At 46.1% G+C, this 19,323-nt stretch overlaps 1 protein-coding gene across 1 annotated transcript; it reads left to right on the top strand.

The window, feature by feature from the left end:
* Nucleotides 1–1,491: 1,491 nt before the first annotated feature.
* Nucleotides 1,492–19,275, top strand: VWA1 (von Willebrand factor A domain containing 1). Its single transcript, XM_058818718.1, has 5 exons — nt 1,492–1,882; nt 5,760–6,323; nt 14,394–14,672; nt 16,473–16,745; nt 17,774–19,275. The coding sequence occupies exons 1-5, from the start codon at nt 1,738–1,740 to the stop codon at nt 17,821–17,823; spliced, it is 1,311 nt and encodes a 436-aa protein (XP_058674701.1). The 5' UTR covers nt 1,492–1,737; the 3' UTR covers nt 17,824–19,275.
* The last annotated feature ends 48 nt before the right edge of the window (nt 19,276–19,323 follow it).

Genomic DNA, 19,323 nt, shown 5'->3' with positions numbered 1-19,323 from the left:
TATAACTTCAAATCTATAACATATAACTTTAAATCTATAAAACATAACTCTAAACTTATAACACATAACTAAAACTGTATAAACCATAACTAAAAATGTATAAAATATAACTATAAATCTATAAAACATAACTAAAAATCTACAAAACATAACAAAAATCTATAAAACATAGCTATAAATTTATGAAACATAATTATAAATCTATAACATATAACTTCAAATCTATAACATATAACTTTAAATCTATAAAACATAACTCTAAACTTATAACACATAACTAAAACTGTATAAAACATAACTAAACTGTATAAAATATAACTATAAATCTATAAAATATAACTATAAATCTATAAAACTTCTCCTAACATCTGTATGTGATATTTGCCTTTTATTTGTGAGAGGGATCCGAATCAGTCTCTCCTCCATCTGAAGCTTTCAACAAATCCTTTGGAAAGAGGGGAGGCAACTCAGAGAGGCGCAGTTTATAAAAATTTAATATTAATTGTTGAATTAATACTATTTAATTAAAATATATAAATAATTTAATAAAAATTTATAAAAAATTAATAAGAATTATAATTTTAATTATAAATTTGGGAAGTGAGGAATGGAAGGGAGTCATCTCCATTTTTCCTGCAAGGGGCGCTGGATGGGTCCGGAGATGGGGCAGGGGGAGGATGGGATGGGATTTTGTGGGATGTGATGGGATCTGGTGGGATTTGGTGGATTTGGTGGGATATGAGGGGATATTATGGGATATAATGGGAGCAGGTGGGTGTCTGGGTTTGGGATGCAGGAATTCAGGGATCTCAATCAGCCTCTCCTCCCTCTGAAGCTTCCAGCAAAAGTGTTTGTGCATTAATTTCCCGGTGTTTGAGCATTAATTTCCCGGTATTTGTGCATTAATTTCCCGGTATTTGTGCATTAATTTCCCGGTGTTTGAGCATTAATTTCCCGGTATTTGTGCATTAATTTCCCGGCGTTTGAGCATTAATTTCCCGGTATTTGTGCCTTAATTTCCCGGTGTTTGTGCATTAATTTCCCGGTATTTGTGCCTTAATTTCCCGGTGTTTGTGCATTAATTTCCCGGTGTTTGAGCATTAATTTCCCTGTCGGCGGGGCCCAGGTGACAGCGCCCCGCGTGTCCCAGCCCCAGGATTGTCCCCAAGGACAGCCCCGAGCTGAGCAAAGCTCCCAAGGCTCCTCCCAGCGGATTATTGGCCAATATTCCCGGGGCAGGGCAGGGCAGCTCCTGCCTTCCCCACTCCTCCTTCCCTTTATAAGCGCCTTCTCCCTTCTTCCAGCTCATTCCACACCGGCACGACTTTGGATTTCTGGCAGTTTTCTTTCCCTTTTTTTTTTTTTTTTTTTTTTTCTTTTATTTTTCTCTCTAGTTCCTGGCCTGCTGCCAGTGCTTCTCACGGCCAAAGTTTTATCTACAGGGATAGATATATATATATATATATTTTTTTTTTTTTTCAAGCCAAGCCCAGCTGCGCACGGACCAAACCCCGCTCCTGGGGCGAGCTTAACTCAGCATAAGAGGAGGAGGAGGAGGAGGAGGACGAGCAGCAGGAGCTGCCTGTGCTCCAGCTCTCGCTGTCAGGATGGATTTATGGCTTTAAAAGGAGTGGGGGGAGGAAGGAAAGAAAATTCCCTGCCGGAGCCAGAGCTCGCAGCGCAGCCAAAGCCAAGCCGGAGCTGCGGGATGGCTCTGGGGGCTGCGGGACACGGACTATGACCGAGCTCGGGCTCTGCTGGGCCCCCTCAGGGGCATCCAAGGCGCTTTGGGCAGCACCAGGCTCGGCTATGTTGGCCAAGGTGGTGTTTCCACTTCTGCTGTGGCTGCGCTTTGCTGCGGGACAGGACGCACCTGAGCCAGGTGAGTGCTGGCAAGGCAAAGTGTTCCTGAGCTGCTTTACCGCGCTCTTTGCCTCCTGCTCGCCTCAAAACCCCTTTCAGAATAAAAACTGAGCTTGCAGTGCTGCTCTCCCTTTTTTTGTGGCTGCATTTTGCTGCGGGACAGGACGCACCTGAGCCAGGTGAGTGCCTGGAAATCTGAAGCATTCCTGCATTGCTTTACCCCATTCCCTACCTCCTGCTCGCCTCAAAACCCCTTTCAGAATAAAAACTGAGCTTGTGGTGCTGCTCTCCCTTTTTTTTGTGGCTGAATTTTGCTGTGGGACAGGACACACCTGAGCCAGGTGAGTGTCTGGGAGGGCGAAGCATTCCTGCTCTGCTTTACCCCATTCCCCGCCTCCTGCTCGCCTCAAAAACCCCTTTGAGAATAAAAACTGAGCCTACAGTGCTGCTGTCCCTTTTTCTGTGCCTGCATTTTGCTGTCAATTTGCTCACCTGAGCCAGGTGAGTGCTGGAAAGGTGAAGGGTTCCTGCCCTGCTTTTCCCCATTCCCTGCCTCCTGCTCTCCTCAAAAACCCTTCTCAGAATAAAAACTGAGACTACGGTGCTACTTTAGGTGTTTGCTGCTTTTAGAAGTGCTTGTGCACAAGAAACCTGTCTGCAATTGCAGAAGGAAATTACTTAGAATGTAATTTTGTCTATTTTGTTCCCGGTGGGGAAGAGGGAATTGTTCAGAAATTCACAGAGTTAAAGGAACCCCATGGAAAAGTGCTCACTGAGGGCTCTGAGGGAAGCCAGCGGTGATTAACGCTCTGTTCTCTCCTGATCGCTGTAATTCAATCGCTTCGGCTCTAAAACTTCAGCTTTTCTTTCTCCTGGGAGCTGCAGATGGGAAACGATAACGGGGCAGCCCTGCAGAGCTGGAATTGGGAGAGGGATGGATGGATGGATGGATGGATGGATGGATGGATGGATGGATGGATGGATGGATGGTGTCCCGTTCCTGGGCAGGACTCACCCCTCAGTGGTGGCTGAGCTGCTGCAGTTCAGTCTGTCCTGGTTTGGAGAAGGTTCTGTGCCTGCAGGGATGGTTCTGGTTGGTTCTGTCGCCCCAGGGATGGTTCTGTTTGATTTTCAGGGCCCCTGGGAACTGCAAACACTGGGAAACCAGAGGGAACCTCGTGTCTGCTCCTCAGTGTCCCAGGCTGGATTTTGTCCCTCCACGTCCCACTGTCCCTCACAGGGTGCTGGATTTTGTCCCTCAGTGTCCCACTGGGGCAGTTACAGTTCTGCAGCTCCTGGCATTGTCCCAGCTCTCCAAGTCCACGCCGGGAGCAGCAATTCCCATTGTCCTGCCCTCCTGCCACCCTGGCAGCCCGTGGCACATTCCCATTGTCCTGCTCTCCTGGTGGCAGCCCGTGGCATTTTCCCAACCCATGGCATTTCCCAGCCCGGGCTCTGAACAATGCTCAGGCCTTCAGGGGCTGTGCCAGAGCCAGCCTTGGCATTCCACAAGGGCTGTGCCCTGCTCCAGAGGCTGGGTTTGGGTTGATCAGTGTTTGGGGCTGAGCTGGGTTTGGAATGATCAGGGTTAGGGGCTGAGCTGGGTTAGGGTTAAACTGGGTTTGGGGATTGAGCTGGGTTTGGGGATTGAGATGGGCTTGGAATGAGCTGAGCTGGGTTTGGAATGAGCTGAGCTGGGTTTAGATGAGCTGGGTTCAGGAGGATCAGTGTTTGGGTTAAACTGGGTTTGGATGAGCTGGGTTCAGGAGGATCAGTGTTTGGGTTAAACTGGGTTTGGATGAGCTGGGTTCAGGAGGATCAGTGTTTGGGTTAAACTGGGTTTGGATGAGCTGGGTTCAGGAGGATCAGTGTTTGGGTTAAACTGGGTTTGGATGAGCTGGGTTCAGGAGGATCAGTGTTTGGGTTGAGCTGCCTTTGGCCTCTCCGCCTGTGGGCAGGAGATGCCCATCCCAGCCTGGCACAGCTCCTGGTGCCCTGTCCAGAAGGGCTGTGGTGGCACAGGGACAGGAACACTTCACCCACGGAGAAGAAGGTGAAGAAGAACAACCTGCCTCCACCCTAAAACCTCATATTGCTTCATATTTATTTCTATATTCTAAAACTTTAAACTATCAGTTTTCCACTCTGTGATTTTTACACACTTCTAACCAACTCCACACCCACAATCCCAGTTCTATCATTCCATTTTGGAACACTGCACTGACCTGGGGATGTGGAGAAAGGTTCTCTTTGGGGCCTGTACCTTTAAAAGCATAGAAAATTTAAATTCCTCAGCGCGCAGGTTTCCAGCCCAAGCAGTGAGAGAAGACAGGAGTGGGATGTCAAGCAGAATTACCCCAGACAGGAGCTGATCCCTGCTGGCTGTGAGGGAGCCCCAGAGCCCGGGGCTGTGTGAATCAGCCCGGATGTCTCCTGTCAGCATCAGGGGAAGCCTGGCCAGCTGCTTTCCTCCTCCTCCTGCTGGAAAAGCCAGCAGCCAGCGTTGCGTTTCCATGGGGACATTTTCCTTCCCAAATCCAGCCCTTCCAAACACTTCAGAGCCCGGGCCATCGACCCAGCCTCGCGCAGGGGGTGACAGCAGGACCCTGCAGTGTCACTGTCCCTGCCCAGGCCCCGGCACAGCTCAGGGGTCACATCTCAGTTATCCCTGATACTGAAAATGCTCACGGGCGCTCCAGATCCCCCCTGAAAAATGAGAAATCCTCCTCTGGCACCTGGCCACGCCGTCTGCAGTGCCTGGGAGCAGCAGCTGCTTGCGTGAGCAGGGATTTGGTGCTTCCAAACCTCCACCTCTGGCGCGGATGGCATGTTTGTGCTGGATGCAGGACAAGGAGCGGGAGGAAGGATGAGGGAATGGAGAGCCTGGACCTGCAGGGAGGCTGATTGCAGTGTCTGCTTGCTTTGTGAGCCCTGCCACGCTCCTGATGGGGGCAGAGCCTTTGTCTCGATTTTATTTTTTTTTTTTTTTTTTAATGGATTCTTTCTGCTGAACAGGAGGAATTTGTTTCCATCTCGTGCAGGGGTCAGTGTCACAGACGGGATGGGGTTGGAATGAAGGAGAAGCTTCAGCCCCAAAACACCCTCTGCCCTCCAGCTGCTGCTTTGGTTAACCAAGGCAGAGCCCTGTGGGGTCAGGATGGGGCTGTCCCTAATTAACAGCAATGAGTAATTAACAGTGATGAGTAATTAACAGCAATGAGTAATGGGGAAAACCGGCATTTATGGGATGGGACATTTATGGGATGGGAATGTGGTGCCGGAGAGCTGCGGGGTACAGACAAAAGGACACAAAAGGACACAGCTGTGACTCCCCAAACCTTTGTTCTTTTGGGGTTTCAAAAAAGGACATGGCTGTAACTCCTCTTTGTTCTTTTGGAGTGTCACTCCAAAGGACATGCTGTGACTCCTCAAACCTTTGTACTTTTGGGGTTTTACCCAAAAGGACACGCTGTAAGTCCTCTTTGTTCTTTCGGAGTGTCACCCCAAAGGATTTGGCTGTGTCTCCTCAAACCTTTGTTATTTGGGGTTTCACACAAAAGAATACAGCTCTGACTCTCCAAACCTTTGTTCTTTTAGGGTTTTACCCTAAAGGACACGGCTGTGACTCCCCAAACCTTTGGCTTTTGGGATTTCACACAAAAGGACACGCCTGTGAGTTCTCTTTATTCTTTTGGGGTTTCACCCCAAAGGACGTGGCTGTGACTCCCCAAACCTCTGTTTTTTGGTGGTTTCACCCCAAAGGAGACAGCTGTGACTCCCCAAACCCCTGTTTTTTGGCGTTTTCACCCCAAAGGACACAGCTGTGCCTCCCCAGCCTGTGCAGGTTTTGGGCTCACAGCCCTCCACTGATGCTGTTCCCCCTCTCTGCCCTGCAGCTCCCCAGCCCTCTGCCTCCAACGCCGAGGGCGACCTCCTGTTGCTGCTGGACAGCTCTGCCAGCGTCTCCCGCTATGAGTTCTCCAAGGTCAAGGAGTTCATGTGGGACCTCCTGCAGCCCTTCGCCTTCGGCCCCAGGGACGTGCAGACCAGCCTCATCCACATCAGCACCACCCCCAGCATGGAGTTCCCCTTCGACCAGCACCTGAGCGGGGCCAGCCTGCGGAGCGCCATCGCGGGCACGCGGCAGCGCATGGGCGACACCAACACGGGCAAGGCGCTGGCCCTGGCCAAGGAGAAGCTCTTCAGCAGCCGGGCCGGGGCCAGGCCCGACGTCCCCAAGGTGCTGGTGTGGGTGACAGACGGCTTCTCCACGGACGACATCTCGGAGCCCATGCGGCTGCTGAAGGACATGGGGGTCACCGTGTTCATCGTCAGCACCGGCCGCGGGAACTTCCTGCAGCTGTCGGCGGCCGCCAGCGCGCCCTCGGACGCGCACCTGCACTTTGTGGACGTGGATGACCTGCCCATCATCACCCCGGAGCTCAGGGACGCCATCCGAGGTACGCGGGCACCAGGGCAGGGGCAGCAGGGCTCAGCCTGGCGTTCAGAGGGTGGAGGCTGTTAGCTGGTGGTGTAGGTGATCCCCAGCTGGGGAATGACGCGATCCGACCCCATGGTTCAGAACAATTGCTTTATAAAACTATATTATACGGCATTAATAGTATATTATATGGCATTTATACTGTATTATAACTATAGTGAAGAGAATAATGTGCTCTGACTCCGTGGTTCAGAACAATTGCTTTATTTAACTGTATTATATGACATTAATAACATATTATATGGCATTAATACTATGTTATAACTATACTGAAGAGAATAATCTGCTCTGACCCCATGGTTCAGAACTATTGCTTTATTGAAATATAATATATGACATTAATACTATATTATATGGCATTAATACTGTATTATAATTATACTGAAGAGAATAATCTGCTCTGACCCCATGGTTCAGTGGGCTGAACAATTGCCATATTATATTAATTATATTATACTGTACTATATTATAGTATACTATACTATATTAATACTATTTTAATACTGTATTATATTAATACTATTAACTTACTATAGTATTAATATTGTCTAGTGTATATGTATTATATTAATTATATAATATACATTATTATATATAATTATATAATTATAATAATATAATATATATTATATTATAATTATATATATAGTATTACATTAATACTATATTATAACTATACTAAAGGGAATAATGTGCTCTGAATCCATGGTTCAGAACAATTGAAGAGTTGCTTTATTATAACTATATTATATGACATTAATACTATATATACATTAACAATTATACCATATATACATATATAGTATATAAATGTATAATATACATTAGTATATGTATATAATAATATATATGTATATTATATATAATATACATATATAAAATATATAATATATTATAACTATATTAAAGAGAATAATGCACTCTGACTCCATGATTCAGAAAGCTGAACAATTGCTTTATTAAAACTATACTATATTACATTAATACCATATTATATTATTTATTATATATTATTAGTATTTTATATTATAACTATACTACATCATACTAAAGGAAAAGCTGTGACTATCTCCAGACAGTTAGGCACAGTTTTGAGTGATTGGTTAATTAATACAAACAACCATCACCCCAATTCCCAAATCCCCGCCACAGGTCCAAGTACAAACCAAGGCTCTTGGGAGGTCTGGGACAAATATTTGCCCTTGGAATGTTTGTGTGAGTGGAACAGATTCCCCTTGGTGAGGTGAACTTGTGTTTGTGAGTTCAGCTGGGAACGAGGAACTCGAAATATCTGAGTTCCTTAAAACCCCACAAGTCTTTGGGATGAGTCATGCAGGTCAGGCATCTGCACACCCCAGGCAGAGCTCAAAATGCCCCACCTGCACAGGCTGTTAACCACAGGTTGCCCAAACTGGGATGATTTCACCTCAGCAAACTGTGGGCACAAAGTGCCTGAGCCCCCTGAGCTGATTTTCACACTTAAAGTGGTTTTTATTTTTTTTCCTCTCAAAAGTTTCTGTCTCTGTGCCAGCTGATGGAGGAACACAAACGTGTTGAGCACATCTAAAATGGGATGCGTGTCCCTGGCAAGGATTTGTTCCTGTCAGCTCCTTCCAGCTCTTGTTTGGGATAGATCTGAATCTCTAAAATTCACCATCAGGGGCTGAGACCTCCAACTCCCGCAGTTGCTCTCTTCAAAAACACAACTCGGGACAGTGCAGGCTGTCAGCATTGAGGCTATAGGAAAGGAATGTTCTTGTTCCATAAATCCTGTTCTAACGTGTTCCACATCTGCCAGATCCCTGGCCTGACTTGGCCAGCAGAGCCCTTGGAGGAGCAGCCCAGCCCTGCCTCGGCAGGCCAAGGTGGATTCTGTGCCCCTCACAGGGTGGAGAGAGGGAAATGGCACTGGAAATGGCACTGAGCCAGAGTACCCGCAGTGTGAGACCCCAAAAGGGCAAAGGGGAGGCACAGACGTGTCCTTCGGGGTGAAACCCCAAAAGAACAAAGATTTGGGGAGTCAGAGCTGTGTCCTTTGGGGTTAAACCCCAAAGGAACAAAGATTTGGGCAGTCACAATGATGTCCTTTTGTGTGAGACCCCAAAGAATGAAGGGGAGTCACAGTTGCGTCCTTTTTTGGTGAAACCCCAAAAGAACAAAGGTTTGGGGAGTCCCAACCATATCCTTTTGTGTGAAACCCCAAAAGAACAAAGAGGAGTCGCAGCCATATTCTTTTTTGTGAAACCCCAAAAACCAAAAGTTTGGGGAGTCCCAGTTGTGTCCTTTTGGGTGGAACCCCAAAAGAACAAAGCAAATCTAAATCCTGCAGAGGTCAGCACTGTGCCTGAGGGCAGCGTCCATTCTGTGAACCCAGCAAGCCCTGAAACCTCCTGGGCTGGGGTTTTAATGCCAGGTGAGGTTCCCACAGGAATCCAGGGCTTGCAAAGTGCCAGATTTTGGTCACATCACCTGATTTCACATTAATAAAACCCCTTAAATCCACTGGTGCCTACCTGGAGGAGCTCAGAGCTCCACCACCCTTCCTGGCATGGCAGGGACAGGCAGGAATTAATTAATTCCAGCTCTGGAATGGTTTAATTATCACTCCTCTCTTATCTTCATCTCTGCTAATGTTAAAAAAAAAAACAACAACCAAAAAAAAACCAACAAAAAAAAAAACAGTGGAGGCTTTTGGAGAGGCACAAACAAGCTTTGTCAGGAGCTGCTCCCCTCCTTCCATCCCCTCTCCAGGCTGGGCTGTTTCCTGCCTGCTCCTCAGAAATTCCAAACCAGGGCTCCCTGCCAGGCTGCTGCTGCCTCAGGTGGGCTCAGCCTGCACAGGGAGATGTGCTGGGGCTGAAATGGCCCCAGAGCTGCTCAGGACAGGGGCTGGGGGTGCTCACTGCCTGCTTTTCTCAGCCCATGCAATCGTGAAGTCCCTCCTGTGTTTTCACAGCTTTTCCCACAGCTGTGTTTATGGGCCATGTCAGCTGATGGGGTATTGGTTTAAAGATTAGTTCAAGAGCAAATGTTGTTTACATCTATTTCTGAAATCACCTTCACCTCTGAGAACAGAGATCTCCTCTCTGTGAGGGCACAGGGTCTCATCACTCCTCTCTTTTTCTCTGTTCAGATTTCTCATGGGATCACAGCTCCTTTAACATTTGCTTCCTTTACCATGGAGGCCTTTGCTGAAGGCCTTTTTGGTTAGACCCCAGAAGAATAAAGGGGAGGCACGGTCATGTCCTTTTGAGAGAGACCCCAAAAGAACAAAGGTTTGGGGAGTCACAGTCACGTCCTTTTGGGTTAAACCCCAAAAGAATGAAGGGGAGTCATAGCTGTGCCCTTTTGTGTGAGACCCCAAAAGAACAAAGAGGACTCACAGCCGTGTCTATGAACTATTGCCCCACACTTTTCAAGGCTTTATGAGGAAAAGGGGAGTCTGATGTATCAATGGCAACCTTCTCCATGGCTTTACAAGAGGTTTTCAGTCCTAGGATCAGGACATCTTCTCTTTCTGCAGAAAGCACAGCTGGCTCCTGGCAGGCACCTCCACCCTGCCCAGAGGGAGGGGAAGGTTCTCAGGCTGTGCAGGAGCTCAGGCTCCCTTTGTTGTGCCCAAAATGTGGCATTTGGTGCTGGGGAAGGACCCTCTTGGTTGTGAAACCAGGGCATTCCTGTGAGCTGACATCAGCCCTGAGCCTGCAGCCACTTGCTCTGTGCCCAGCCCAGTTAGGCTGGGGCTGCTGCCTCCTGCCAGCCTTTGGCACCACTCCCGAGCCAGGCTTTGCAGGAGCCTGCAAGCCCTGAGCATCCCCATGTCCCACATGCGCTCAGGAAAGAGCATTTCTGACCCAAAATGGGCCCTGGGTGAGTCCTGCTGCAGGGAAGGCTCTGAGCTCTGTCAGCCCCGCCAGAATCAGAACCTTGCCCCACTCACATCAAAGTGATTTGTCCCAAATCCCAGCTGCAGCTTCTCTAAACCAGATTAGGACAGGTTCTGCTGGAGCCAAGCAGAAATCCTGGCAAATCTGGGTCTGAGAACTGCAGGAGGACCTGTCCTAGTCTGGGCCAGAAAATCTGCAGGAGAACCTGTCCTGATCTGGGTCTGAAAACTACAGGAGAACCTGTCCTAGTCTGGGTCTGAAAGCTACAGAAGAATTTTTCCTAATCTGGGTCAGAGAAGTTGCAGAAGAACCTGTCCTAAACTGGGTCTGAGGAGCTGCAGGAGAACCTGTCCCAATCTCACCTGTCCCAATCTCACCTGTCCTAATCTAATTTGTCCCAATCTAACCCATCCTGAGAAGCTGCAGCTGGGATTTGGGACAAATCTGTCCTGTTCTGGCTGTTCTTGCTGCTGTTTTGTTTTTACCCTCATCATGAAGCCAGCAGCATTCCTGCAAGTCTGATTTTGAGAGTTCTGCTGCAGGGAAGGCTTTGAGCTCTGTCACCCCTGCCAGAATCAGAACTTTGCCCCACTCACATCAAACAGAACCAGAATCCCAAATCCCAGCTGCAGCCTCTCAGACCCAGTTTAGGACGGGTTCTTCTGCAGCCAGGAAAAAAAATCCAGGCTAATCTGGGTCTGAGAAATTGCAGGAGAACCTGTCCTAGTCTGGGTCAGAGGAGCTGCAGCTGGGATTTGGGACAAATCTGTCCTGTTCTAGCTGGTTTTGCTGCTGTTTTTATTTTCTCATCCTCATCATGAAGCCAGCAGCATTCCTGCAAGTCTGATCCTGATCTCTGCAGAGCTCCTGGCTACAAAATGGTGTTTGGAGTCCCCAAGAGGCAGGAGGTGGAGGGAAAGTGTCACCAGGCAGGCACTGCCTCAGTCCAGTACAGGATATTAATTATTAAATAATGATAATGCTAAAAATATTTATTTATTTATTTATTTATTTGTTTGTTTGTTTATTTATTGCTGCTTCCCTCTGGGAGCAGAGGGGCTGGGAAACACACTGAGTGTTGGATTGAGCCCTTTTCTGACCCAGAGATGGGGCAACTGAGAGGTGTTTGAAAAACTTTTATTTTATTTTCAGTCTCATGTGAAGGGTGAGACAGTACAGATGTTATAATTCGCACCATCACAATCAGGAGTTAACTATTTCTTAATTATACTACATTATAAGGGGTTTTGGCTTATTTGCTTTAGCTACACCATGTTGTAAATGTTTTAAAGCCAATCATCTAAAATTACCCCTCATGGCTCCTACTACAATGCATCTTTCACAGTTCTGTTTCTCCAAAGTGTCTAATCTTTTCTGTAAGGTCATCTTCTGAAACTTCTTTTCTGGTTCCATTTCTCTCTCCACAACGTCTGTCCTGTTCCACGGGGTTTCTAAACCGGCATTTCTTATCTCCAGGTTTGGACACAGATGCACACTGTGTGAGCCTTCTGTTTGAGAACTCTCTGTAAATCCATTTCTCACCACTGTGGGCATTTATGTCTTTATTTTCTGTGCTTTATTTCTCTCTTTATATGCTGAAACTTCCAGGGCTCTGGCAACAAGGGGCAGAGCTGTTTGCTGTGGGCTTCTCCTTTGATCTGCCCCCTCCATTCACATTTTCCCTGCTCCCAGCTCACTAATTTCCATTCCCTGAGCTTCTGGCAGGGTTTTTGGCAGCACTGAGACCTTTCCTGTGCTCCCTGTCCCTTTGTGGCTTGGTCCCTGAGGTTTGTGGGGCTCCCAGCAGAGTGCAGGGCCCCAGGATTTGGGATGGGATGGGATCACTGGGATGGGCAGGGCACAGAGCAGGGAAATGTTCCTGCCAGGGAACAGCTCAGAGGAAAATCTGAGCCTGTTTTATTTGGTACAGGGAAGCTGGCAGGGCTCAGAGCAGCTCAGAGGAGGAGGGCTGATCCTCTCCCAGCTAAAGGATGAGTCTGGGAAGGCAGAGCAGCCCCAAATTTGCAGCTTTGGGAGAGGATTTTGTGCCTCCCTTCACCTCTGTGCAATGGGGAGCTGGTGAGAGCTCTGTGAGTGCTCTGAGCATGAGCTGGAAGTGCTTTTATAAGGATTTAGGGGCTTTTCAAAGCTCTTAAAAATCATTTAAAAACAGAAGATATCTCCATGTCACTTCCCTGGAGCTAGAAACAAAATCCTGTGTGTTTGTGCCTCTCTGGAAGACCAGAGAACAGTGGAATTGTGCCCAAAATGGGAGTGTCAGAAGGGTCAGGGAGCACCACCAGAGGGATTTGAGCCTGGAGTTTGTGCTCTGGAGCTCAAAGGTAGCACAAAAAAAGGCTCAAAAAGGAGCAGTCCCCATCCCTGGGTGTGTTTAACAAAGCCTGGATGTGGCACTGGGTGCCAGGGTTGAGTTGAGGGGTTGGGTCGATGGTCTTGAAGGGCTCTTCCAACCTGGGGATTCTGAGAATTTTGGGAATTCCCAGGAACTGGGGAGGTGGTGGAGTCACCATCCCTGGGTGTGGCACTGGGTGCCAGGGTTGAGTTGAGCTGTTGGGGCTGGGTTGGACCTGATCTTAAAAGTCTCTTCCAACCCAGAGATTCTGAGAACTCTGTGGTTCTGAGAATTCTGTGGATTCTGAGAATCCTGTGAATCATGTGGATTCTGTGGTTCTGTGGATTCTGAGAATTCTGTGATTCTGTGGTTTTGTGGATTCTGTGAATCATGTGGATTCTGTGGTTCTGTGGATTCTTTGGTTTTGTGGATTCTGAGAATTCTGTGATTCTGTGGTTTTGTGGATTCTGTGGTTTTGTGGATCCCGTGCCCCGGGGGCAGGGAGAGGTGAGGTGGCACAGGGGAGCTCTCTCTGAGTGCTGAATGTCACCGAACAAGGCAGCTCTGTGAGCCCTCAGCTGGGCTGGCACTGCCCAGGCCCTGCCCTGTCCCCTGGGCACTGGGATGGGCACAGAGCAGGAGGAATGGAGCTCTCCATGCTCTGGGCCGTTCTTGTGCAGGGGTTTGCTGGTTTGGGGATTTCCGCAGGGAAATTAATTTGTAGAGAATTAATTCTCTACCCTAGATTAGAGATCTAGACCGGATCTCTCAATCTAGACCAGATCTCTAGGCTAGGTGCTTCAGGGAAATAGAACTGTGAAAAATACACTGTAATAAGACTCATAAAAGGTAATTTTTGATAATTAGTTTAAGAATTTTTCAGCATTTTATTCTAAATAAAAATATACAAAATATTAATATATAAAATAAAATATAATGAGATATATAAATACATTTAAATATATTTAAATAAATATACAAATATATAAATTCAGTGTTATAAAAGCTGATAGGTCAAGAAACACTTATAATGTACAATAATAAAGAGTTGGCTTCTGATTGTGATAACGTAAATTGTAACATCTGTATTGCCTCATCCTTCACATGAAAGTAAAAATTAAAAAGAAAATTTTAAAATATATAAATAAAATATACAAAATAGAAATCTATTAATAAAAATAGAATAAGATATATAAATGTATTTAAGTAATCATATAAATATATATTTAAATATATGAAATATATTAAAAGGTATAAAATTGTATAAAAATATATAAAATATATAAAATATATCAATATAATAAAGATATAAAGTAAAAATGTAAAAATATTTAAATATAAAATACATATATATGAATACATAAATTAATAAAATGAATAAAATTATGAAATATAAAATATTAAGATATAAATACATAAAGTAAATATACCTATACTAAATATGGATAGATTAATATTAAATATAAATAAGTGCAGAATATATAAAATATTATTAGAATAAGATATCCTATATTAATATTCAATATATTGATATTAAATATAAATATATGGATATAGAATATATAAAAATATAAGTATATAAGTATATTTAATAAAAAAAATATTTTAAAAGCCTTTTACTCAGTTACTCCATCTCTGCATCAAAATAAAAACCTCAATCCAGCACCACCCCTCGGTGACTGCATGGGTGCTGCCAGCTGCACGTGTGCCCCAGCAGGGCTGGCACTGCGGCTGCTCCTGCTCTGGGGGTCGATGCCAGCAGCGATCTCTGTCCCCTGTCCCTTTGCAGATGCCATCCGTGCCAACCGCCTGCACGCCACCGACGTCACCTCCAGCAGCTTCCGCCTGGTGTGGCCGCAGCTGCTGTCCCAGGACAGCGGCTTCTACAGCCTGGAGTACGGCCCGGGGGGGGACCCCGCTGCCAGGAGGGCCCTGCAGGTGCCCGGGGCACAGAGCAGCCTCGTGCTCACCCAGCTGGCACCAGCGACCACCTACGAGGTGGCGCTGACCCCCGAGTCCAACGTGCACTACGTCCCTCCCCAGAGAACCAGGGTCACCACCCTGCCAGGTAAGATGGCATGGATGGGACCTTGGGGCACCAGGGTCACCACCCTGCCAGGTAAAGGGGCATGGATGGGGGCACCAGGGTCACCACCCTGCCAGGTAAAGGGGCATGGATGGGGGCACCAGGGTCACCACCCTGCCAGGTAAAGGGGCATGGATGGGGCCTGAGTCACCACCCTGCCAGGTAAATGGGCATGGCTGGGATCAGGGTCACTACCCTGCCAGGTAAGATGACATGGATGGGACCTTGGGGCACCAGGGTCACCACCCTGCCAGGTAAAGGGGCATGGATGGGGGCATCAGGGTCACCACCCTGCCAGGTAAAGGGGCATGGATGGGGGCATCAGGGTCACCACCCTGCCAGGTAAAGGGGCATGGATGGGGGCATCAGGGTCACCACCCTGCCAGGTAAAGGGGCATGGATGGGGGCATCAGGGTCACCACCCTGCCAGGTAAAGGGGCATGGATGGGGCCAGGAGCAGCACTGTGCCAGGTAAAGGGACATGGCATGCACCTTGGGTCACCACCCTGCCAGGTAAAATGGGCATGGCTTGGACCTTAGGGACAAGGACAGGATCCCGCCTGGGGCTGGAGCTGGAGATGGAGGGTGCTGGAATGACCTAAGGGAAGTCTGGGTTTGAGAGGGGAAGAACTGGGAGCAGGATCAGCCTCTCTGTGCAGAGAACAACTCAGATTTGTGCTGGGGCAAACTGAAAACTGGGCTGGGGTGGCAGAGTCAAGGTGGACTCGTACAAAATATTCATTTTCTGCATGTGAGAACAGCTCTGGCTGAAAGGCAGAGAAACCCTTTGCTTTGGGCTGAGCTGTGGGGTGAGCACCAACATCTGCTCGCTGGGCTGGTTTGAATTCCACTGGGCTGATTTTAATTCCACTGGGTTGATTTGAATTCCCTGGGTCGATTTGAATTCCTTGCTGGGTTGATTTGAATTTCAGTGTGTTGATTTGAATTCCACTGCATTGATTTTACTTCCTTGCTGGGTTGATTTGAATTCCTTGCTGGGCCGATTTTAATTCCTTGCTGCATTGATTTTAATTCCACTGGGTTGATTTCAATTCCTTGCTGAGTTGATTTTAATTCTTTGCTGGGTTGATTTTAATTCCACTGGGTTGATTTTAATTCCACTGGGTTGATTTTATTTCCTTGCTGAGTTGATTTGAATTCCTTGCTGGGTTGATTTCAATTCCACTGGGTTGATTTTAATTCCACTGGGTTGATTTTAATTCTTTGCTGAGTTGATTTGAATTCCTTGCTGGGTTGATTTGAATTCCTCGCTGGGTTGATTTCAATTTCAGTGGGTTGATTTCAATTCCACTGGGTTGATTTGAATTTCACTGGGTTGATTTCAGTTTCACTGGGTTGATTTTAATTCCAATGGGTTGACTTGAATTATTTGCTGGGTTGACTTTACTTCCTTGCTGGGTTGATTTTAATTTCAGTGGGTTGATTTTAATTCTTTGCTGAGTTGATTTGAATTCCACTGGGTTGATTTGAATTCCTTGCTGGGTTGATTTGAATTCCTTGCTGGGTTGATTTCAATTTCGGTGGGTTGATTTCAATTTCAGTGGGTTGATTTCAGTTTCAGTGGGTTGATTTTAATTCCAATGGGTTGACTTGAATTATTTGCTGGGTTGACTTTACTTCCTTGCTGGGTTGATTTTCATTTCAGTGGGTTGATTTTAGTTCCACTGGGTTGATTTTAATTCCCCACCCCTGAACCCCAATATGATGCACGTCAATAATTCTCACTAAATCCCCACCCACACCTCTCTCCACCTTTTCCAGAGGAAATCAGCCCAGTCGAGGTTCTCATCTCAGACTGTGGGCCCCGCAGCCTCCAGGTGAGCTGGGCTCCTGTTCTGGACACCGTGGCCTCCTACCAGGTGCTCTACGGGCCCCTGCCAGGGGGCTCAGCCAGGCTGCTGCAGGTGGACGGCGGCCACAACAGCACCGTGCTGGAGCACCTGGCGCCCAACACCACCTACCTGGTGACAGTGACGGCCGTCTACAGGTCTGGCACGGAGAAATCCCTGTCAGCCAAGGCCTGCACCCTGCAAGGTGAGCGGGGGCAGCACAGACAGGGGCCCCAGCACAGACAGGGTCACCTGCCTCAGGGGGGACCCAAAATCCAGCCCCTGAGTGGGGTTTTACTACTCAGAATCCAGGGGTTTATTACTCAGAATCCAGTTTTTTATTATTCTGAATCCAGGTTTTATTGCTCAGAATTCAAGCCCTGCATTCCTTTCTCGCTCTCCGAGGGGTTTCTGTTTCAGGCATTCCAAACCCACAGAGCAGCCCCCGGGGCTGGGATATTCTGTGCTCATCACCGCTCTTGTTTCACCGCAGACTGACCAAAATTGGGTTTTCCCCCCGTTTTTAGGAGTAAGACTCCTCCTAGTGGAGTTTATTGCAGGCAGGAGGAAAAAGAGTACAGTGGAGACAGATGCATAAAAATACATTCATTTGTTTATTTATTAAATTTGTTAATTAGATATTATTTAATATTATATGAATTATTATTAATTTAATTATCAACTTTCTTTATTTATTAATATTATTTCAATATTAAACAAATTTATTCAAATTTATTTATGCATTTAATGCATAAAATAAGTTTAATTATTTATTAAATTTATTATTTAAATATTCAATATTATATTAATTATTACTAATTTAATTGCTAATTTTCTTTATTTTATTTAAATATTCAATAAATTTATTTATTTATTAAAATTTATTTATGCATTTAATGAATGAAAATACATTAATTTATTTAATTTATTAATTAGATATCATTTAATATTATATTAATTTTTATTAATTTAATTATTATTTTAATTTAATGATTAAAATTATTTAAATAATAAATAAATAAATTTATTTATTAAAGTTTATTTATGCATCTAATGGATAAAAATAAGGGGTGAGATCTGTGACTCAGACGTGGAGAATGGGTGACTAAAGCTGACATTTGTATTCCTCGTGTCCTGACATTTTAATTCCTCGTGTTCTGACATTTTAATCCCTTATTTTCTGCCATTTTAATTCCTTGTATTGTGACATTTCTGTTCCTCGTGTCCCTCCAGCCACAGAGGCCCAAGGATCCAGGCCCAGAGAGCAGCACAGACTGCAGTGAGCTCCTGCCCAGCACAGCAAAGGTCTGGAATGGACAAAGATTTGGACAAAAAAAGGAGGAGCCAGGGAGGAAGCAGCTCCTGTCCCAGGCTGTGCTGCCCCTGCAGGTGTCCAGCCCAAACCTAAAAGCCTAAAGGCTTGCCTGGGTGCATGGAACAGCCAGTGTGACTAAAAATGTGACTAAAAGATGCCAAATGTGTCCCCATTTCACAGAAACACCAGTAACAAACAGAAGGCAGAGTGGTGGATCCTCACTGCCGCTTGCTCCTGCTCTCTATTTATTCAAGGCTGATGCAGGTTTCGTTTTGCATGAGCTCATTCAGGATTTGGCTGTTGCAATTCCATCCTGGCCAAATCCAGTCCTGAATCCAACCCATCCCCTGGAGGGAATGAGAGAGCAGAAAACCCAAAATCCTGGCAATGTGCTTCCCTCCAGAGCCCAGAAAAGCCAGACAAAACCATCTAAAACATTTGTTTTTGTTTCTGTGCTCCTGCCTGGATCATTGCTCTGGCATACCTGCAAACCCCCTTCACCAAATGGGAGTGCTGCTGCCCTCGTGGAGGTTAATTAGCCTGTTCTGTGATTAATTACAGGCAATAATTCTCCAGCACTATCATTCCTCTGCACTCTGAACACACAGAGCACATCTCTGGTGTCTTGTCTTGGGCTTTCACCCAGTGCTAAGCTTGAGCTACACTTAAAAATCAATGTTTTTAAGGGGAAAAAAAATATAAATCTGATTATTTCCCTAAGTTTGAACTCGCTGTCTCTAAGCCACGCTGGAAGGGGGAGCTGGGGAAAAAAAAAGAAAGAAAGATAAATTAATTATAAATACCTAGTGACCAAGCAAATGGTTTCAAAGTTCAGGGCTTAGGGCTGTAAAGAAATGTAGATATTTCTCTGCTAACCCCCAGCATCAGTGGGAACACCCTCCCTCAGTAACTCTTGTTCTATTTTAAATTTATTGCTTATTTTCCCTCCATGTGGAGCTTGGTTTTGAAGCAGTGCTGTTTGTGGAGAGCCCCATTCAGCCTCAAAAGCCCTTCTTAAATCAGCTTAAATCAGCTCCTTTTGGAGCTGAGAGGAATTTTACCCCTGACTTTGTCCCCTGAGAGCTGAATTTTTCATTTCCACCTTTCTGGAGCATTTTTCCTTGGGCTGCCTTGTTCAGGAGAGAAGGGAGGTGAGTCATTCATTAACTCTGTAAAGAGATTTTCATGTGGTTTTTGTCCTCCTCTGGAATGTGCATTTGTGACTGATTAATCTCAGCGTTGAAAGGATCACAAAGCCCCTGGAACTGCTCATGCAATAAAATGATTTTGTTTCTTCTCGCTGTAGGACAGGAAATAAGTTTGCACAACTTCCTGCATAGTTTATTAATGCATTAATTTTCATCCCCCCTCAGTTGTAACACAGCCTTTTGAAGACAAATAAATATAAATATGAGAGCTACTGAATGGTTCCTCTGTGCTTGCTGGGAAATCTGTGGGGTTTTATGTG

Source organism: Ammospiza caudacuta, chromosome 22 (genome assembly GCF_027887145.1).
Source record: "Ammospiza caudacuta isolate bAmmCau1 chromosome 22, bAmmCau1.pri, whole genome shotgun sequence".
NCBI classification, from domain to species: Eukaryota; Metazoa; Chordata; class Aves; order Passeriformes; family Passerellidae; genus Ammospiza; species Ammospiza caudacuta.
This window is presented reverse-complemented; position numbering and strand designations above follow the sequence as displayed.